At 33.8% G+C, this 23,277-nt stretch overlaps 1 protein-coding gene across 3 annotated transcripts; it reads left to right on the top strand.

Annotated features, from left to right (window-relative positions):
• The first annotated feature begins 5,628 nt into the window (after positions 1 to 5,628).
• Positions 5,629 to 13,436, top strand: RAD51AP2 (RAD51 associated protein 2). 3 transcript variants are annotated; one of them, XM_058426784.1, is made up of 4 exons: positions 5,668 to 8,900; positions 9,962 to 10,042; positions 11,794 to 11,944; positions 13,062 to 13,150. In XM_058426784.1, exons 1-3 carry the CDS (start codon positions 5,681 to 5,683, stop codon positions 11,940 to 11,942), a joined length of 3,450 nt encoding a protein of 1,149 aa, XP_058282767.1. In that variant the 5' UTR covers positions 5,668 to 5,680; the 3' UTR covers positions 11,943 to 11,944; positions 13,062 to 13,150. The 3 variants fall into 3 exon arrangements, with proteins under 3 accessions (XP_032028170.1, XP_058282767.1, XP_058282766.1); XM_032172279.2 differs by lacking the exon at positions 11,794 to 11,944 and having other exon boundaries at positions 5,629 to 8,900; positions 13,062 to 13,436; XM_058426783.1 differs by having other exon boundaries at positions 11,794 to 13,153.
• The last annotated feature ends 9,841 nt before the right edge of the window (positions 13,437 to 23,277 follow it).

The following is a 23,277-nucleotide window of genomic DNA, read 5'->3' as shown; positions in this document are numbered from 1 at the left end:
ATTTCTTGTTAGAATGCATTCTTTAGAGACAAGGATTAAATCTTACATGTCAAAATATTTAATTCAGCATCGGGCACAGATCCTTGCACATAATAGATGTTCAGCAAATCAAAGGAGAGTTAAATCATCAGATGACAGCATCCACTTAAAAGTACTTTGAAGATTATATTATGATTCAATGATTATTCATTGATAATAGGCAGTGGCTATACTCTTTCCTAGATAATGATAGAGGGAGTATTCTTTTGATCCATTGTTTTCCTGTGAACAGAACCTATGTGCATTCTGAAATCATGAAACTATAAACAAACGTAAAATATTAAATAGCTACTTTTTTGTATATGTTAAGTTTTGGACTCTCCACTCATAAAGAAGTATCAAATGAGATGAAAACTAACTACCACGAGCTTCTTTTATTTTTAAATGAGGTTTTTGCATATGTCCTGGCATCAAATATAGAGTCTGTTGAATTGCCTGACTTTGATATTAGCTAGACAAACTGCCTGGCTCACTACAGCTATAAGCTTGTAGTAAGAATTGACTTAGATAGTATGAATAATATAAATTACTATTGAAACATAAGACAGAGTTTGATGCTGTACTATGCTGGTAACTGTTAACAACTGGTTTTCTAGAAAAAAAAGAAAAAAAAGCTCTGATCTGTAGCATATGCTGATTTCAGTGATATAAATACTTCCATTATGAGCCATTTACAGTGATGTAAATATTTCCAAACTACCCACGTGAAGTTACTGAAATACGCAGTTGTGAAGAGATGCTAACAATCAACTCTTCTGAATCTGTAAGAGCCAGCTCAGCACACTATGAGTTTGATAATAACTATTGTAATTAAAGATGTTTTTAAATGGACATTGGGTGCCCAGGACTCTTCTAAATGCTTTATATACTGTATTTCGTTTACTTTACCCAGCAACCTATGAGGTAGATTCTACTTTTTAATGGGAATCTGTGTCTCAGAAAAACTAAATAATTTGCTCATATTACACATCAAGGAATGAGTGGACTATAGATTCAAAAACTTAGTTTGATTCGACTCTACTCCTCCAACTACTATTCAATATTGCTTTCAGGATATAAAATTAAATTATGTTCAGCATAGTTTTCATGTTAAATGTATTTTTTATTTAATGTCAATAAATGTGATTCCTTGAAAATTTTAAGTAAAAGATAGCTATATAAATTTGCCATGTCCAACTAAATATTTATGTGACTAAATTCAGGAAAAAACTACAAAAGGAGGAAGTAATCTAAGTAATTTTAAGTTTATATGATTAAAAAAAGATATTTTGTCATCTCAAAATCTTGAAAAGGTTTTTACAAAAGTCTAATTGGAAAGAACTCATAATTATTTTTTAAAAAGGTGTTATTTGCAATTGTATGGATTCTAATAAAAAACAAACTCTTGCTTTATTTCAGCGACAGGGTTCTTAAATTGTTACTGAAATTTATTAGAGCAACAAATGGATGTTGTAAATAGTGGAACATTCCACCTGTTTTTCCAATACTTAGAGCTCAGGAAAAAGGTTATTTCTAATTAGCCAAGTAAGCAGAAAATATAATAACATAATAATGAGGAGAAATTTAGAAGTTAAAAAAAAAGGTTAACAAATAAACTGTAGGTGTCTAAAGATGATTGTAAACTTTGGATCACTGCAGAAAACTTTCCTAGGTAAGACCTGCCACTATGCTTTAAGCAAACGAAGCAGCATATGGCCTAGACAGAAACTGCGAAGGGCTTTATACATTTAAGGGATGGCAAGAAGTGCTGCAGGAAAGTAAGTTGTGTTGTTGGAGTAGATGTGGAAGCTGAAAAAAACAGTTTAGAATTGAACTGTGAGGAACTTTCTATGTCAAATTAAAGTTTGTGTTTTATTCTGAAGGGCATCAAAGGTTAAAAGAAGTTCTTAAGAAAGTAACAAAATGATTAATATTCTATTAAGAAAAAAAACTTTTGTAATGGTATTGGGCAGAAGTTGAGAAGAGACTAGTAAAATGAAGCCTGGTTTATTACAATATTCTTAGAGATAATGAGGGATTGAAATAAAGATGATACATTATGGATAAAAGGGGGATTAATTTCAGGGTCATATTTGATGTAAAATCAACAAGATTTGATGAATGTCTATGTAGGGGATGCATTTTGGGGAAATAATAAAACAAAAAAAGAGAAAAAGTTAAAGATAATACTAAGAGTTTTAGTTTAGGAGACTGGATAGACGATGATGTCATTAATGAACATTGAGGACAAAAAGGTGGTTTACAATTTAAAGCATTTGCACATATGTTGTCACATTTAAGATGATATTTATGTTACAAATTACCATTATTGCGGTGATAAAAACTTAATCTTATATGTAAATAAATGTACACAGTATCCTGATTTTCTTATTTTCCCCTAGTGCTTATCATTGACTTGATGAAAAGTGCTATTTGTCTTATTTATAGCCATATTTGTTTTAAATATTTTTAGTAAGTAATGATGTTTTCCTTTCTAACTGCTGTATTTAATTTAAATATTTTTATTAGTGGTTCTTTTAACTATTTGAAATATATTTTATTACCTTTCAGTTTGAAACAAACTTTTAGATTTAGCATATTTTTTCACCTCTTACATGATTTATTAAAAGAAGTAAAAGGTAAAAACTGTCTTGTCATATTTCTGGTCCTACCATGAAACTTAAATGATGCTAAAACCACTAATATTTGAAGTCCATTTTGGACTCCTATGGTGTTATAACTCAGCATAGTTTTCATGTTAAATGTATTTCAACATGATTATAAAAGCAAGTCTCTACTTTAACGTATAAAACTAAAGCAAAATAACACAAAAACAAGAAACTTAAGGCACTTTCAAGACACCGTGAATCCGTTTGAGTTGGTAAATTAGTATTAACCGTGGAGTCATTTCATTTCTTCTAATTAACTGAGGTACTTAGAGGCACTAGGGATACAAAAATTAATAAATCCTTGTCCTGATTAATGGAGCCTAGTGGAGGGGACATATAAACAACTCAATACAATAAGACATTTTAAGCGTTCTACAGTTAGAAATAAATTGTTATAGGAAACAGATGACGATGCAAGTAATTCTGCCCAGGGACTGGCTAGAGCAGGGAGGGGGAAGAGAAGCTTTCACAGTAGAGGTAACTTTTGAGTAGGGCCATTTAAGGCTTAATAAGAATTTGCCAGGAGGAGAAATGAAGGGCTTTGAGAACATACATAAAAGAGCAAGAAAATAAACATTCTGGTGTAGGCAGCATGGGGGCAAATTGTTTAAAAAAAAAAAAAAAAAAGAAGTTGAAAGAGTTAAGTAGGACCTAGCAGTGAGGATGTGACATACCATGCTTAAGGACATTAGACTTGATATTGATATTGAGTAAATTTCTGATTTAACTCTAATAGGAGATTGTGTCATATCTTCAGTATGAGGTTTATCTCGTGAACTCATTAATGCTTTTATTCATTCAGAGTTGAACTATAAGAAGACACCACGCTAAAAGAAATCAGATGCTGTCTTTAAAGTTCAGTTTACTGTTATTAAGGAAGGTAAGAACTTCAAAGGAAGGGTTGGGTAAAGTGATATAGAAAAATGTGACATTTGAAATGGGCTTCGAGGCATCGGTAAGATTTGGATAAGTCTTATTTATATTTTGATTATGATGAGTTGAAGACATAATTTTTTGCATTTCTCACTTATAACTGGTTCATTTTCTAGGTGGCATTTAAAAAAATAAAGGAAAAAACCCACATAAATAGTGGTTTCAATAGGCATTGTTTGAAATGGCAGTGGCCATTAGTATAATGTTTAAATAAGTAAATGCAAGAAAAGACTCTTTTTTTTTAATCTTTATTGCTGTAAGTTTCTTCAGGATAGAGAAAATAACTATACATTTCTGTATCTTGGAGTCAAACAATTGTTGAGTTACATGTAATACTTCTGGGTTTTATTTGAATTTTAATCCTTAAACAATGTAGAGTTGTTAAGTAATGATGTGATGGAGATATAAAAAATAATGTGCTCTTGGGCAAACTAGCAAGATGAAGAAATAATCAAATATCAAGTTACAGATCAATCTAGATTAGAAATCACAATGAATGGCATTTACTTTACAGATTTAAAAAGTCTTGGTCCTAATATCACACTAGCGCACCAATTACATACACCTTAGCTATACAAGTCACCCCTTATGGGCTGACCATAGGCATAAAACAGAATGGATTAGAAAAGAATACAGATTTGTGGAAAATCTGGGATAGAAAAGCAATAGAACATAAGATACACAGAAGTAGAACTTGGAGAATCACTGATGTGGAATCTGAACCACTGCCACATTCTTATTTATAGTGTTAAGAAGTGCTTCTGCTGCAAGGCTTTCTACAAATTTAAGTAAACATTTCTCTAAAGGAATTTACACTAAAGTAATCACAATGTATCTAAGAGTATTTAAAAGACATGAAACTGGTGAACATCTTATTACCTAAAGTGGAAGGCTAGTTATATATTGCCATCTATGCCATGGGAGGGTTCTGAAGTTAGGATTCTGGTTGCATGTTATTGTAGTTATTATAAATTTGAGCATAAAATGTAATATAAAACATACCAAGCTTGAAACAACCACCAAGGGAATCGAGGTGTTTATTACTGAGCACTAATTACATGTTTCTGAAGAAACATGTATATAATAATAATAAACATTTTGAAAAACATTTTCTTCTTAATGATTATAGAATTAACAAAAACCAGAATTGACTGGAAATCATAAATGATTCTCAAAGCAGGAAAAAAAAAACAAGAAATAGCATCTAAAAATTTGTTAGTACGTATGAGTCAGACCTGTATTATTATGTTTACACTAAATGGAGTAGTTCAAACATATAATATTTTATCTCTAAATAATTTTATCCACAATATTTGAGGAGAAATCCCCACAGCACATAGTAAACTATTTTTTTTAGTCTTAAGTGAAGGATAATAATTATCCGGATAATAATTTCCACACATTTTTTCCTCAGACTGGTAAGTACTGGTGGCTTTTTCCCACCAAACACACTTTATTAGTGAAGTGGAAATATTAATATGATCTTAAGTGACGCTGGAAGGATTAAAAAGTTTTTCCATACACAGAGAGGTTTGGTCTGGTGCTGACAGAACTACACGATTTTACTGGCGAGTCACTCGAGCGTTGTGGAGATGCCGTTTCTGAGGTAAACAAAATTTTAGAATTTAGAAAATAAAGTTGTTACCATTCACAAATTTTTTTTTTTAAGTGAGAGATTCTAACTTTTCCCCTTCGTTCTACCAGAGGGAAAAAAGCATTTAGACTCTGTACAGTCGTGGCATTAGAAAAAGGCGCTAAAAATAGACAATGTAACGGCCCAGGGTGCTCCGAGCTTCAGGGCTGAGACAACCGGGGCGCGTGGGTGGGGGCAGGGAGAGGCGGGACTGAGGGAGGCGGGGCGGGGCGGGGCTGAGGCTGGGGCTGTGGAGGGGCGGATTCGGGGTGGGGCAAACCCTGAGATTAGGCTAAGGCCAAGTCTAGAGGGGCGGGTCAGGGGCGTGGCCAGGGCGGCCCGGAACAGCTTATTAAGAGATCGGAGCCCCGCCTCGGACAGATCCTTTCCATTTGCTGTCATGTCGCTCCCTCAGCCCACGCCGCGGATGGCCGAGCTCAGAGAGCCTACCTCCTCTTTAACGCCTCCTGAGGACCCGGATTCCCAACCACCCAGTAGCAAGCGGCTCTGTCTTGAGGAGCCTGGAGGTGTCCTTAAGGCGGGCTGGCGACTGCCTCTGGTGCCTCGCTTGTCTGAGGCGGAAAAAGTCTGGGAGTTGTCCCCTAGACCCCTCAAGGGACTCCTTGTTTCAACGAATGCTATTTTTGATAACTCCACAGACTCGTGTGTGGAGAAATCAGTCAATGGGAAGCAGATATGTAACCTGAAATGCTCAAATCTCAAATTCCAAATGAGTAGCTGTTTGCAGTCTCCCCCCTCACAAAGTCCTGATTCTGATTTGAGGACTTCAGGAAGGTCTGAGGCAGGACTGCATGACAGAGAGGCTTTCAGTGTGCACCACAGTAATAGCTCCAAAGCAGGGGTTAGTCAACTTCTGCCCAGCACCTCTGTACACAATATACATGGAATTAGAAATGGGAATCGAAAACAACAGTTTGTCCAAGGAAGAGAGAATGTTCACAAAGAAAATCCATTTTTAGATGTTATCTTTTACAAGGAAACTAAATCACCATTTCATGAAATTAAGAATAGATGTAAAGCTAACAGTGTTATGCCACCAAATAAAAGAGAAAATAACATTTCACCATCTGTACTAAAAATATCAAAATCTCAAAATCAGCCCAGCTTGGAAATTGCCAAACCTAGCTATTTTAGAGATAGCAGCACAATAAGTGTCCCTCAGTTTCCAATGGACTTAAATAGCAAAATGTCCTCTGTCTATTTAAAGGAAATAGCGAAGAAAAAGAATGACAAAAAAGAGGCATATGTTAGGGATTTCACAAACATTTACTGGTCCCAAAATAGACCTGATGTTAAGAAGCAAAAGTTACAGAATGATAAAAAAATTGTAGAAGCGGAAAACATTTTTTCCGAATGTTATGAAAATGACTACCCATCACTCAGCAGCCAAAATACTTGTAAGAGAAAAGACTTGATTAGTTCAAACTACTGTAACTACAGTAGTATCCAGTGTAATGTAAGAGACTCTAGAAAGAATTTCGCTATCCTAGAAAATGCAAATTGGGAGGAAGCAGAATGTCTGGACAGTTACATACCTACCAGGTTGGAAAAATCTCAAAACTGGGACTGTAACGTTAGACATATTTTGAGAAGAAATAGAGGAAATTGTTGGATTATAAATAATTACAAGACTAAATGTGAAAATATGAAAAAAACTGAAGAAAAATGGAATTGCCTATTATTATTAGAAATAGACCTTTTAAGCAAGGAAGATTACCACTGTACAAAAGTCATCAATGCACATGAAGAACAATCAAAGCTTCTCATAAGAGAAATATTAGGTAGTCAAACAGCTTTAATAACGACTGTTTGGCTAAATGGTAAAGGAGAAAATGATAATACTCTACAGTTGAGATACAATGCTACACAAAAAGTCTTTCATGTGAACAACCCTTTTGAAAGTTTCATTATAGAAATTTTTTATTGCCATAAAAGTATTTCAGGAAATCAAAAAGATAATAGTATTTTAACCTGCTATAACATTTTGAAGCGTAAAAAGCAAATTGGTATAATTGGTATTCAAAATCTAATAACCAGAAACATGAATACAAATATAAAGAATGGAATTTTAAGCATATATTTACAAGACAGTGTTTCAGAACCTTTAGATATTCTATTGAAAACTAACATAGCTTTTTTGCTCAATAACTTTGACTCTTTAACAAGAATTGAAAATGATTTTGAATTAGAAGAAGAATGCATTTTCAAGTGCATGCTTTATTTGAAGTATCCAAAAAATATAGTGGAAAATTATACTGCATATCTAGTAAAGATTTTAACTTCTTTAAGACTATTAGAAGATAATATGAAACCTATGTTAAAGAAAAGGAAGTTATTTAGAACTGAACAAGTTTTTGAAAAGTCTAAGAAAAAAACCATTAATTCCTTCAGTATGACAACTCAAAATACAGGTTTTCCAATTTTTGAAACATATGAAAAAATTCCTCTTTTAATGGACTTTGATGACGTGGACGAAATTTCTTTAATAAGAGAAATTACTTGTCAGAATATGAGTTGTCCTCAACAACTCGTGAATGTGGAAAATTGGGCTCACTATAGTTCTAGTACTGTTAAAACACATGTTAATTCTTGTCCTCAATTTATACAGAACAACCAAGGATACATTAATGAAAATTTTTATGAAGTAAATATGCACAGCCAAGATTTAAATATGGAAAGAAAACAGGGACATAATAAGATCAGTAGCTTTGATTGTGAGCACATATTTGAAGATTTCTGCAATGTTAGGCAACAGGCCATACCAGCAAGCCACAACATAATACATAATGAAGAGACCCATACCATTTCTATAACTCAAGTACTAAATTTTTGGAACTTGCTAAGTGAAATAGAAGAAAAAAAATATGACTTAATTTTGAAAGAGGAAGAAAAAGTCACAGCTGAAAGTTTAACAAATAGTTTCCAAGTTCACAAAGATACTAAAATAGAAAAGGAAGAGAAAGATAGTTTTTTTCCAATGGATGACATGTTTTCTGTACAGTCAGTTTCATTAATAAGTAAGGAAGTAAATGTGGAAGAAAATAAATATGTTAATCAAAATTATGTAACAGATACAAATGAATATGAGACTATTTTGCCAGAAAGGGAGATAGCTAATTCAAAGGATTTTCATAGAAAGAATGACTCTGCATTATATATTAATCATCAATTTGAAACTGGTCTGAGTGAAGGGAATGATGAATGTTTTCAGGACTTAGTTGCTAAACATTTATCAATAGAAGCTCTGACAATAGTAAAAGATTTTGAGATGAAGAGAAAATTTGACTTAGTACTTGAAGAACTTCGTATGTTTCATGAAATTAGTAAGGAAAATGAACTTCTAAGCACTGTGGAAACAAACAATGGGCAAGAAAATTACTTTGGAGAAAATGAAGCTGAGGAGGTAAAAATGGAGATAGAAAAAGAGTTGAAAATGGCTGTGGTCAACAAAATAAGTGCGTCTTCCTCGTTCCGTGATACTACAGCAGGTCCTAATATGCGTAAAAGTCACCAAAGTTTATTTAAATGGAAAACTGTACCCAATAATGGAGAACAGGAAGTTCCTAATGAGAGTTGTTATCCAAGTACATCAGAGGAAGAATTATTTTACTCTACTTCTGAGAAAGGTATGAAATTCATTTTAAAACATTATTTCTCATGCTAGAAAAATTACTGCTTTTTTCTATGTAGGCCAAATGTATAATTTTGACAAAAAAGGAAGGTAGAGATAAAATGCAAGACAACGTTTATTGATGCACACTATTTTCTTTCTTTCTTTTTTTTTCCAGCAAGAAGCCATAGCTTTATTTATGATAGAAAGAATACAAATTTCAAAGCAAGCTGCAGTTACTCCTTGGAAACACCAAAAAAAAAAAAAGTTGTTTCCATACGGTTACATTGTTAATTCCACAAGAGCATTTACCATATCATTACTTGTACTTCAGGGCTCAGACTGCCTTTGCTCTTGACACATTTGCTTCTGACGTGACCAATTCTATGTCCTTAACTTCTTTTTTTCTGAGACAGAGTCGAGCTCTGTGGCCCAGGCTGGAGTGCAGTGGTGCAATCTCGGCTCACTGTAACCTCTGCCTCCTGGGTTCCAGTGATTCTCCTGCCCTAGCCTCCCGAGTAGCTGGGATTACAGGCGCCTGCCACCACACCCAGCTAATTTTTGTATTTTTAGTAGAGATGGAGGCTTCACTGTGTTGGCCTGGCTGGTCTCGAACTCCTGACCTTGTGATCCACCCACCTTGGCCTCCCAAAATGCTGGGATTACAAGCGTGAGCCACCACGCCCAGCCTTATGTCCTTAACTTCTACACCTGTTTCATCAACCTCTTTCTCGTCACTCTCCTCTTGTACAGTTGGAGTCTGTGTGTTTTCTTGAATGTTTGAGACAGCTTCACCTTGAAGTTTGACACAGCTTCACCTTGAACTTTGAATTTCTCAGCAGCTGCTAGCTGGGTGCACACTATTTTCTCATAAAGATGTATACAAATGTTCAATAATATACTGAAGTTGAAGGAAACAAGTTAATTTTAAAAAGGAGCTTCAAAGAGTCCTACTTCATTTTTCTAAACATTAGGAGCCAACTGAAGGAAATATTTCTGAAAATATAATTTGTTTATACTGTTAATATTTTATATAAAAGTTACTTTTTGCTGTAACATATCACTGTTTATTTTCAGACTGTGAAACACCTTTACCTAAAAGGCCTGCTTTTCTCTCTGATGAATGTAAAGAAGAATTTAATTATTTATTGAAAGGAGGTAACGTTGTGGTTACTTTTTAGGATAACTTCTAAGATGATTATTGCATTATGGTATTTTTAGTATGAGGAAAGTATAGATATTCATGTTGTTCAAAATAAATACAAAGTTTTAGCACCTTTTAAAAGCATTAATATTATACTGATAAATTCTAATAATTAAAAATTTGGTAACAGTTAAAATGCTATTTAGAATATTATTGGGAAATGCACTCTGCAAAACTACGTTCAGATATTCGTATTGATGTATTAAAGTGACTATATGTTAAGTGTTGTATATGCCTAGTTTACACATCTCATAGAGATGTGTAATAGAGAACATGCTCTCTGATAGAGAACATGCTCTATGCTTCTCATTGTTACGAAGCTTTTTATTATGCAAATAAAAAATATTTGCCATTTAGTCATGTTAACATGATTTTTGACTGATGTTTATACTTCTGATTACATTAAAAATACAACTAGGCCGGGCACGGTGGCTCACGCCTGTAATTCCAGCACTTTGGGAGGCTGAGGTGGGCGGATCACAAGGTCAGGAGATCAAGACCATCCTGGCTAACACCGTGAAGCCCCGTCTCTACTAAAAATAAAAAAAATTAGCCAGGCGTGGTGGTGGGCACTTGTAGTCCCAGCTACATGGGAAGCTGAGGCAGGAGAATGGCCTGAACCCGGGAGGTGGAGCTTGCAGTGAGCCTAGATTGAGCCACTGCACTCCAGCCTGGGCAACAGAGTGAGAGTCTGTCAAAAAAAAAAAAAAAAAAAAAGCACACACTAAAGAAAAATTAAACAACTAACCTTATCTTTTGCCCAATAGATCTACAATATCAGAATAAAACACAGTATGTCTAACATTCATTCCACCTTGTGGTACCAAGGGTGTAGGGTAGGGGTAGGATTGAAATTATGGAACTAGGTAAAGTTATAATCTGGTCAGAAATTTCTGGTATTATACAACAAGGTTAGATCCAAAAAGAGTAGCATTGTAGGTTAAATATATTTACTAAAACATCTTAAGTTATGCATCATGTCTCAAAACATTTTTTCTGCATTCTCATAATCAGTAGAGTGTTACCTCTGATACTTTTATTGTCACCTCAGAATTGTATCTTTTCCTCTTTTCTTAGCTTACAATGAAATAGTTTTAAAAATTAATCAAAACATTGGAAGATCAAAAGCCCACAGGTAGTCTCTTCTCCCCGGAATGAAGGAAATAACTGATGGAACAATACTCCATGAGTCAAAAAGTAGGATGGCAAGAGTTAGCCTGGAAAGGATAGGGTTTGATTCTTCTAGGGCAGAAAGAAAGGAAGAAATTGGCTTAGCAATATATTTTGATATAGAATAAAGGAAGATTAGGAGTATATACTCATGCTGTCATTGTGATTATAATTGTGATAATAAAATGGATGTAGGAGGAAGATAAAGTATGTGTGCACATTGGAAAAGCAATCATTACATTTGTTTGAAATATCTAAACCCATATAACAATGTGAGTCTGCCTTCACAAGTTAAAATGACTTGTTGTGAAATGTCAAAAATAATGTATGAATTCAGCCAGAATTATTTAATACTATAATTAGGAAGTAGATTCACTTTCAAAGGGCACAAAAGTTGAATGATCTTCCTGAGGCTTGTTAAAATCCACAGTGTAAGAGAAAAGTTGGAAGATACTGGGGAATGGGGTTAATATGAATGGATTTTACTGATCTGCCTAGTAGAGTGGTTGCCTGCTTATACACTGTCGTTTTAAAGGCATTAGAAAGATCCCACTTATCCTGAAAAGTTTTGATACCCACCCACCTGCCATCATGATGCCTCGTCTCTTAACGTTTCCATTGACTACTAAATGTCTTCAATGGATCCCTCTGTCTTTCCATCTCTCTCTTCTCTCTGTGGTGTGAAGGCAAGTACAGTATTGAAATTATTTTGAGCACATGTTATATCCCAACTAGCCAGTTCACTGGTGCTTTATATATCATTTAGACCAATGGAGGATCTTGTGATCCAACAATGTTGTCTTATTTAAACAATCCCTTTGTGTTTCAAAGTTTTTAAAAGATCTAGCAATAATGTATTTTTCTTTAACCTTTTATAATTAATTTTCTAGTTTTAATATTGAATTGAGTATAATAAACTGATTTTATCTATTTTGTGTTGTTTTTCTCCTTGTTTATTATACATGTAGCTTAATTCTGTATTCTACTTCATTAAAGTTTACGTAGATACACACAGATTCTTTTTGGTTCAGGTTAGTAAAAGTCATACTGCTAACCTTTTGTCAGATTTAATATTTGATTACACTGTTTTTAGTATAACAGGCTATTATATTGAGGTCATACTGACTCACTAAAGTTTGATTTACATTTTTGGTTTGACATGTGTACCCCACAGTTTATTTTAAAAACCCTGAAAGTTAGAGATATTGTATTTTATTATCAGAGGTAGTTGATTTTACATAACTGATTTAGTAACAGATTTATGTATCTCCATGAACCCTTTTGGACATCTTCGAAAAAGATATAGTATGATGTTAAAGAACAACTTCCAACTCAGAGCCCTCTATTGATGCATAATAGATGGAGTGCATTTGTGTTCTATCATTGACAATAACCTCCATTAGAAACCAAACATAACCATTAACCATACAGCATAGTTGTTTAGCTACCAATAGAAAAAAATGACCTAGTGTTTAAAGCCACAACATCAAGTTGGCTTTAAAACCTATACGGTTTTGTTGTGATTGTTGTTAAGTTAGACTGTCTGATTGGAATGCCGACTTTATTTAGTTGCTATATTTTATGGGGCAAGTTACTTAACTTTTTGTGCTTAGGTTTTTCATATTTTAAAACTGGAGCTAGAAATAAGTAAAATAATGTATTTAAAGTATAGTGCCTGGCACATAAATAATAAGTGCTCAGTAAGTATTCAGTAAATGTTGCTAATATCATGATTAGAAGTAAAGATTTTTAGACATAGAAACTATTGATAATTTTTACTCTTTTATTGTCTTATATTTTTAGGTAGTCACTTTCCACATGGCATTTCAAGAGTACGACCGCTTAAGACATGCAGTAGGCCAATCAGGATTGGTTTGTCAAGAAAAGCAAGGATTAAACAACTTCATCCTTATCTGAAACAAATGTGTTATGGAAACTTAAAAGACAATTTTTGACTTTCATATTTCAAAACATTTTACAACATCTAGAAATGTTTTGTTTTCTTTGGATACATGTTCTTCCAGCTTGGGGGTTTGGAGCTTGCTTTATTATAAAGTGGAGAACTTTTTTTTTAAGTGTATAAATTATTGTATTACCTTTCAAAGTTATAAAATATTTTATAGATTTTTATGTCATATAAAAATGTACACATTAAAGCTGTTTCATGATTGGATAAAACATGTTGACTTATTATTTTTCATGATATATGCATACAATCCTTTTGTGGAGAAAATTGATAGCCTTTCTTTTCTTTTTTTTTTTTTTTCTTGAGACGGAGTCTCGCTCTGTCGCCCAGGCTGGAGTGCAGTGGCGCAATCTCGCCTCACTGCAAGCTCCGCCTCCCGGGTTCACGCCATTCTCCTGCCTCAGCCTCTCCGAGTAGCTGGGACTACAGGCACCCGCCACCACGCCTGGCTAATTTTTTGTATTTTTAGTAGAGACGGGGTTTCACCGTGGTCTCGATCTCCTGACCTCGTGATCCGCCCGCCTCGGCCTCCCAAAGTGCTGGGATTACAAGCGTGAGCCACCGCGCCCGGCCTTTATTTTCTTAAGAGGATCTGTGGCTCATAATGAACTGCAGTTCTAATCCACTTCCCTTGTTTTTCAGGTGAAAAAATGGAGGTACAGAGAGGATGAATAAGCTTTTGAAGGTCACAGCATTTGTATTAAGATTGGAATAAAGGCTCTCTCCTCTGTAACATTCTTTCCCACTTTTTTCTGTGTTCACTTTCTAATCTTTATTTTTTCTTCCAGAGTCTATCTTTGACCCCAGAGCAGAGTTATGATTATGTAGTTAATACTTACTATTAATTTGTTCATTCATGGAACAAATCTACTGTAATACTCCTACTATTGTCTTAGGCTCAGTGACAGAATAAAGAAGATGTGTAAGACTTTGCCTTATGGAGCTTACTTTCTATGCTTGACATTGGTAGAAAAATGTAGGATATATATAATTTATTTATTTATTTATTTTATTTATTTATTTTTTTGAGATGGAGTTTTGCTCTTATTTGCCCAGGCTAGAGTGCAGTGGGGCAATCTCAGCTCACTGCAACCTCCACCTTCCAGGTTCAAGAGATTCTCCTGCCTCAGCCTCCCAAGTGGCTGGGATTACAGGTGCCCACCACCACGCCCAGCTAATTTTTTTGTATTTTTAGTAGAGACAGGGTTTCACCGTGTTGGTCAGGCTGGTCTCGAACTGCTGACCTCGTGATCCACCAGCCTAGGCCTCCCAAAGTGCTGGGATTACAGGTGTGAGCCACCACGCCCGGCTGGATATACATAATTTAAAGGTAACTATCAGTAGAATAAAATATACTTTAGCCAGAGAAATAACAAAAAATGGGCTAGTTAGCAAAATGTAAGGAAAGAAAGAAGTATCAAGAAAGCATAAAAAACAGCATCTGATGGCAGAAGGAGGACTAAATGTATTGATTCACAAAATAGATGTGACTGCATGAAATTATCTTATTACAAGCAAACATTCTCAGACTTACTGAAACCACCTCAAATTTGGCTCTGTTCATTAATTTCCATCCCCCACCATACACTTTCCAACTTCAATATCTTAGACTAATTTTTCTTCTACCCTGATAGAACTCATTACCTTCTTACACGGTAATTTATACCTTGCTAGAATATAAGCTCCTTGACGGCAGAATTCTTTTCTTTTCCCCACTGATACATCCCAAGTGTCTAGAACAGTACCTGCCCCCTAGTCAATACTCCTATTATTTATCTGACTGAAGAAATAAATTTCTACTCCAATCTCATACTAGCTATGTTTTTTTTGGATTGTTAATAGCTTTATGGCCCTGGGCAAGCTCCTCATTTCTAAAAAGAGGATAATATTATCTCTTGGGATTATTGTGGGATTAAATAAACTAATACATACCACATATTGTAACAGCTCTGATACATAGTAACTACTCAATAAGGAGTACTTACTGATACATAGCAACTACTCAATAATTAATAACTACTTAGAATGTTTGACTTTTCTTAAAATTTTGTTCTGGATTTTGCATTAGATTATTTTCAGAAGTATGCTATTCTTACGAGTTTTATAAAAATGTTTCTTTTTTTCCTACAAACGTCCTCCCTTCCCTCTTCCTTCTTTTTATTATTATTAGCCCCATGTTGGATTTTTCTGTAATCATACAAGGTAAATCACATCACAATCAAGATCTGTCTTCACAACCTTAGTCCTTTGCCCTGTTCTCTGTCACTCTGTGTGAATATTTAATTTTGTTCTCAGGTCTGTATCTCTAGGACAGGTTTATATGCTTCTATTCTTATTCCTAGTACCACGAAGACTTTTATGGATACTTTTATCTTTTCTCTAATAAATAGTATATTCACTTACAATCACTCAATGCTGGTTCTTTCATATTCTGAACTGATTGAACATGTGATAAGTTTAAACTCCTAGCACATATTGTGCTTACAACGGTTTTCCATGCCACTGCCCTATTACTAGCTTTGATCGCTAGAGCTTTTCTTCTAGGGATGACACCTCCCCAAATGCAAAACTTGCTCCTGCTAGTGTAATTCCTCAAGCACTCCTTCCCCAACTACCTCCAACCAAATACACAACATAAGCACACAGGACCTTCCCCCTCCTGCCTAGTTCTGTGAGTTATTTTCTCTGGAAGTAGAAAGTTGGAGGATAGGAGGAAGGCAACATTTTAGCTCTTCTTGTGTTTTTGTGTCTTCATAGCCAGGTTTGGAAAGGCTGCATGGGATCTGTGGTAGAAGACATTTTAAACTGATATCCATCCTCTCTCGACATTTTTCTTTTTTATGTTTGCTCTTAAAATGTAAAAGTTGAATGCTTTCAGATCAGAGGAAATATTTAAAGGATAAAAAGCCATTTTAAAAAGTACTTGCTTTTATTCAACTTTAGACTGAATTTCTGCATTACTTCAGTTTAAAGTTACAAGCTTCTGGATGCATAACTGAGCATGAGAAGAAAAGCAGAGCCTTATATTAAATCAACTTGAAAAAGTGATGTGGATAGTCTGTACCTTAAGTATGCAAATCTCTGAGTTACCTGTTTAACCTTATTTAGTTAAGTAAAATGGAAAACAAAATATGCAATGAAGTTGATCTTTAGTTCCATCTAAATTGCCACATAAAAGAATGTTTATAGAGTCAGACATCATTTTGGGAAATCTTTTTAATAATGCAGGCATTACACATTTACATTGACACATAATAGATTGTGGCAGAGTTTATCCTGCTAAAAATAATCTTTTAGATTAAAGGGAATAGGATATCAAGAGGATCTGAAATTACGTTTTTTCCATTTTGTTATAACACATATCATTGTTTGAAACTATCCTTGCTAGATAAGCCTATTTAACATATTCTTTTAAAAATACAGCATATTCAGAAAGGAACAGTCGCTAAACCATACCACCTATCCAGGCAATGGGCAAAAAATAAACTCACGATCTAAAGGTCTCTGTAATTTCTTCTGTAATTTTATAATTTGGAGACACTCATAATTAAAAAAAAAAGAAGTCTGTGGATCTCTTCCTTGAATTCAAGACTCATAACTTTTACTCAGTCTCTCTACTGTGATGACTAATAGGCATTGCAAAGCTACCATGGCCCAAACTGAGCTTCTGATATTTGTTCCCAAACTCTTCCTTCCACAGTGTTTCTTATTTCAGTGAATGGCAATTCTGTTCTTTTAGAGAAGAAATGCTGGAGTCATCCTTGACACTAATTTTTTTTCTCATAACCCATGGCTGGCCTATCAACCAATCCTATGGCGTTTAACTTCTCTTGTCTGGATTATTGCAATTGAGTCCTAACTGATCCCTCTCCTTCAGTTCTTGCTCCCCTTCAGTCTATTCCGAACACACTAGCCAGAATGATTCTTTAAAATATAAGTTGTAGCATATCACAGTTAAGCTCAAAACCTTCCAAAGCCTTTCCATCTCACTCAGAATAAAAGCCAAAATTCTTACTTTGATGTATGAGGGCTATAATGATCTGACCTTCTCTTGCCTCCTTAAACTCTTCCCTGTATTTTCCCCTTGTTTATTCCTCTGAAACCGCAATGGCCTTCCTGTTTCTTAGACACATTAGGTGTGTCCCTGACTCATGGCTTTTGCACTTACTTTCTTTTCCTGGAATGCTTATTCCTAGGATATCTGTATAGCTTGCCTTGTACCACCTTCCTAATAGCTTTATTCAAATGTCACCTTCTAAGTGTGGTCTTTCCTTCCTGCTAACATTCATATTCCCTTTCCCTGCTTTCAGTTTTTCCTCCTTAATAATTTACTGTGGACATGCTACATATTTTACTTTACTTTTTATTTTGTTTATTGCCTGTCTTTGCCACTAGGTTTTAAACTCTGTGAGGGCAAAGGTCTTTTGTGTTATATTTATTGCTCTATCCCCAGTGCCTAGGACAGTGCTTGACATAAGTATTCAATAAACGTTATTGACAAAAAATTGAATAATGAGACCAACAGCGAGTATGTCTTAAACGTATCATGCTGAATAAACTTCTTGAGTCATATAGCCTTGTGCCCTCCTGGAATTTAAAGGTCTCTTCCCTCTTCTTTGCTATTCTCTTTTGTATTTTCTCCTTGAACCAGAGAAGTGAAAACAAAGCTTGGATCTAGATCATTTACTGTGTGTTCTTCTTCAGGCATTCAGCTGCCTAACTTGTCTGAATTTAAAATTAGTCTTTTTTAATGAAGAAAAAGATAAGGCAAACCATAGTAAAATGTAGTACGTATTTAAAATTCAATGTCGTATCTCTTACGCCACTTAAAATCTTGTAAACAACATCAGTATTTAAATTTTCTAATGGCCTTTTCCTTTTGTATTAGTAAAAAACATCTATTGGGGTTTTCCAAATTTTTATTTTTGCCTTTTTACTTTTATAATTCCCCTTTAAACAGTCTTTTAAACTTTATTTACTGATTCATTTTTGAAAAGTTAATACCTAGACATGGTACAAAATACAGAGGATAAAGAACAAAAAAAGAAACAGTGAATATAAGTCCTTTTCTTTTTTTCCACACTCAAATTTTCAATTTCTGTTGATGGAGGAAACAATTGTCAACAGCTACTTGCTCCTATGAAAAAATAATATTTTATTATTAATAAGCATAGAGGATATTTTTAGTTATTATCTGTTTTATACCTATACTTTAAAATATGCATAATTGTCTTTATATCTTACTTTTTCCTTAAATACATGTTTCTATAAAGAAATTTGGTCATTTTGGTATACTTAACAAATTTAATAATTTATGCATTTTAACATGTTACAATTTTAAGGTTATAAAACTTTTTTTCGATGTTAAGAAACAGAAACTTGAAAAGTAAATTGGGCTTAGTGAATCTGACATTTCCATTAAAATTACCTTAATTTGTGAAGCAATTTTAGAAATTCTGATTTTTAACTGTTTCAAATATCTTTAACACTATCTTAACAAAGTATTCATATTCCAACAAATTCAATTTTATCCGTACGCTTAATTACATAGTCCATGTCTTCGTTTTTTTTAAAATCCTTTGTAATTGATTTTGCTGCCTAATTACGATTGCAATTTCTCTCCTTTATTTCACTACTATACATCCACTAGCTCAAATTCCTACTCAATTCTTTGTTAAGCTTTCATCTGTATGTGCACACATTCTTTCTCCTCTCTCCTCAGAGTTTTTATCTCTTTGCCTGCCCTGCCTTCTCTCATCAGAAAGAATACTCTTAAAATGCAGAGGACTTTGGCCCATTTTCAGTTTGCATTTTCTTTTATTTCTTTGCGTTGTTAGCTGCTTTCTATTCTTGAAACTTCCACTTTATGATGATACACTACCTTTTATTTTCCTAACAATTGTATCTCTTTTGCTTTCTAATCCTCAGATACAAGGAAACTTCAAAGTTTAGTCCATGGACTTTTGTTCTTTATTTCTGTATTTTACACTTAGAAATCTCATTCATTTTTCATGGGATTATTTACTGCCGCTACATTTACCAACTCTACAGTTTTGGAAACTATGTCTATTATATCTCTCTATATATCAATTATAACTCTATATCAACAAACTCTACTGCTTTGGAAACAAATTATACCTTTCAAATTCTAATTTTGGCAGCATAACAATAATTTAAAAAACTAATATTTATGAAATACATGCCACAGTTCAGGAGCTATTCTAAAATCTATATATATAAAATACTAATTTAATCTTTAAATAACCTCACAGTCAGATACCATTACTATCTCCATCTTACATTGTGAGTTAAATAACTTGTCTAAGGTTACAAAGTATTATGTTTTCAGAATTCAAACCCATGCAGTCTGCCCTATGGCCAAAGCTCTTAACTGCTGTTATATTGTTCTGATTTCCACATTGCTATAGGTCAACAACTTCAACTTAGTTGTCTAAAATCTCATCAGTCATCATTCATTCTATCACCTGACATTTATTTTATACTGTCAAGTTCTGTTACTTCTTCCTTCTAAGGAACCCTTAACCAGTGCATCCTTCTTCATTCTTTAGAGTCTCTATAAAATGGCGTTACCTAATATAACTTTCCAACTGGCCGCCCCTCAACTTCCCTACAATTTGGCTAGTCTATTAATGCACCACTATCTCCCAACTAATATTTTCCCATTTTGCTAATTTTTTCCTCTCCTGAGATGCACTTTCTTTTACCTGTTTAAATCACACCTGTCCTTAAACTACCACCTTTATACTGCTTTTCCCAACTACTTGAACATTTTATGATTGCTAAGTACCCTGAATAATGATAGTGCTTTCTTTTAAAATGCATCATCAAGCATTTATTACACCTGCTTTGTATTTTATCTTTGCCTGTCTAAGCTTGGGCATAGAGATCATTTTAGAAACTTTGCAGTCTCTAAAGCAGTGTATCAGAGCTGTATACTAAAAATGTTTATTAATTATATTTGAATATTAATATTGCATTTATTTCATGGCATCTTATATTTGGCTTTATATTCTTATTGATAAATCTAGTAAGCCTATAGCTTTTTTTTTTTTTTTTTGGTTTGCAGAAGAAAATGTAACTAAATACAAAGGAGATTTCTGGCATATTTTTGTCTTTGGCCTTTTCTTGTTGACCCTGTCTTCCTCTACTTCTTAGGTCAGCTTCAAAACACAACCCCACTTTTTCCTCACACAGTTTGTATAAGTGCCTTTTAATATGCCTAACACCTACTCAAATTGAGTTGCACACATTTTTTATCCATCAATAGTACTGATTTTAGACAAAACATTATGAAAATATTTGTGTATTTTCATCAATAGGCAAAAAAAGAATGTTTCACAAAATAATTTTCCTGTCTTAAAATTTGGTGTACAAAAATAATACCTTGCAAATCTGCTACTCTAACTGCTACCCTTTGAATAATTATGCTCATTATTACTGCCACCATTATCAGTTATTAAGTGCCTTCATGAAAAAGGGCAACTTGCTACAAGATATATAGATATAGTGCCAATAATCAACATTTGGAGGCCACTTATTTGTAAGAACCAAGAGGTTCAGCTTGCAAGAACCAAAAGCAGGACCAAGGGATTCTTTTATAGCCCGCTGGGTGGACCAGTCTTCCAGCTGGTACTTCATTTTAAAATTACTTCATTTGCTTTTAAATTTTTTATTTACTTTTAACTTAGTGGTATGTTGCTCAAATATCTTAGTATACTTTCACAAAATTTCTCTACACATCTCAAATTCCTTCTTTTTTCTTGCAAATGACAAACTACATGCTTATTGACAGAGAAATTTAATTTGTATGTGGCAGAGTAGTATAAAATTAGCTCAATGTATAATTTTGAGATATATATGGACTTATTTCTCTAAAAACCAATTTAACTTACATATAGTTTAAAAACTTTTATTTAACAATAAACTATTTTTAACAGGAAATAAGTTTATTGAGCTATAGATATATTGATCAGAATATCATAAAGTAAGTTGGGTCTAGGAATATTTTTGAGATATAACATTCTCATTTAGATTAAAACTCTTGTTAAAAATGGCAGAGCACAGTTTTATAAACCATTAACATTTTTATAATACTATCTTTAAAAAATTAATAGGCTTTGTTTATTAGAGTACTTTTAGGTTTATAAAACTGTTAAACAGAAAATACAGAGTTCCCGTACACTTTCCCCCAACTCTCCCTACCCTCCAGTTTCTCCTATTATTAACATTTTGCATTGGTGTTACCACTGATAAATCAATATTGATACATCATTATTAACTGAAGTTTATGGTTTACATTAAGATTTGCTCTTTGTGTTTCAAAGTTCTATGGATTTTGCCAAATGAATAATTTAATGCAATAACCATTATAGCACCACACCAAATAGTTTCAGTACTCTAAAAATTTCCTGTGCTCCACATTCCTCCCCATTCCTACCCCAAACCTCTGCAACCCTTGATCTTTTTAATATCTCTATAGTTTTGTCTTTTCCAAAATGTCATATAGTTGGAAGTATACAGTATGTAGCCTTTTAGACCACCTTCTTCCACTTAGCATTGTGCATTTAAGCCTCCCATAATGCTAACTTTTCTTGTGGTGGATCTTCTCTTAGTAGAAGACTTACATCTTAAATGCTGTAGGCCTTAGCCTTTCATTATTACATTTTTTTCAGGAATAAGCAATTACAGTTCAAATTTTGGCTATATCCATTCATAAACTTCTGAAAATGTTTTTTCATAGATTTTCCTTATAGGGATTCTGAGCTTCAAGCAAACTATGCTGTTAACATTCACTGGCATTTCAAAGCATTTTAAGCCTTGATAAAATGGCTCTAAAGGAGGTTTTATCTTCTTTTTGTTTGCAGAAACAGTACTTAAGTGCCAAATGTACAATAGACTAAAATGGTCCATGGTAAGATGTTGCTGTAAAAGTCTAGGCTAGGCTTGAAAAATTCTAGTAAATGGAAATCCAATGTGCTAACCAATATAAAGGGATGTTTTAATGTGTTACTTTTGTGATGTCTTGCATAATGAATGCCTTATATGTGCTACACAAGCATCAGAATATTATTACTAATTCCAATTCTATGACTACAGGAATAATAATAACCATTAAGTATTTTTTTAGACCCAGTAGCTATCTAGCAGTTGGCCCTATGTGGGATTTCCATGTGTATATCATGGCCCCTACTTTTAAATAGTATGACATTTTAGTTGACAGAATCTAAGAGGCAATATCCATGAAACAACTAGAAGAATTGTTAGGAGATTTGAGCCTTCAATCGGATTCTCTTTCATGGCTTTCAATATGTCATGTAGCTTCATTTGGCTTTCAGATGTTTCCTCATTGAGCATACTGTAATCACTGAATTAACCTCTGATATTCTGTTCTGCAAATGAAATACACTGTGGGTTACTAATTGTAAATGGAAGGAGAAATACCAAGATGGAAATACAGTAAATGTAAAAAAAAAAAGAATGTGTAATACTTTTAGGTATTTTAGCAACTTTTATTTTCTATTAAATGAAGATTAAAAAAATAAAAATTAGGGTAGTTGTTATTATGTATCTTTCATTTATTTCAAATAGGAAGTATCTGATTTCTTTCCCAACTCATTCATTTATTCATTTAATAGTTATGTCCTCAACAAACATTTACTGAGGACATAACAGGAGTCTGGAATTGAACAAATGACTTAATTTCTATAAATTCTCTCATTTATGAAGCTCAGGTCACTTATCATTCTTTATGTACAATAGCTTTTGACAGGAATCTATTCAAGGAATGGTTTAGGCCTAACTAATAAGGAACTTGTTTCTAAATCAATTCCTGTTCTATACAAATAGTAGAAGATGAACCTCAATAATGATTGCTTGGATTTTCTGAAGGCTGTTGTGAAGACAGTCCTGCAGATGTGACCTATTTTCCCTATCTGGATAAAATGAAGTTTTAATTGGTTTAATGTTTGTTATTATGGAGATTTGGGGGATGGAGTAGGAATTACCTGACTGACTTCCATGGAACCAACATTA

Source organism: Hylobates moloch, unplaced genomic scaffold (genome assembly GCF_009828535.3).
Source record: "Hylobates moloch isolate HMO894 unplaced genomic scaffold, HMol_V3 SCAFFOLD_13, whole genome shotgun sequence".
Lineage (NCBI taxonomy): Eukaryota > Metazoa > Chordata > Mammalia > Primates > Hylobatidae > Hylobates > Hylobates moloch.
This window is presented reverse-complemented; position numbering and strand designations above follow the sequence as displayed.

What these genes read in the sequence shown, in the direction of transcription:
- RAD51AP2 (XM_032172279.2), top strand. Translation starts at nt 5,654, where the DNA reads ATGTCGCTCCCTCAGCCCACGCCGCGGATGGCCGAGCTCAGAGAGCCT. An exon ending in TTACTCTACTTCTGAGAAAG is followed by an intron (nt 8,901 to 9,961) that starts GTATGAAATTCA and finishes GTTTATTTTCAG; the next exon opens with ACTGTGAAACACCTTTACCT. An exon ending in TAATTATTTATTGAAAGGAG is followed by an intron (nt 10,043 to 13,061) that starts GTAACGTTGTGG and finishes TTATATTTTTAG; the next exon opens with GTAGTCACTTTCCACATGGC.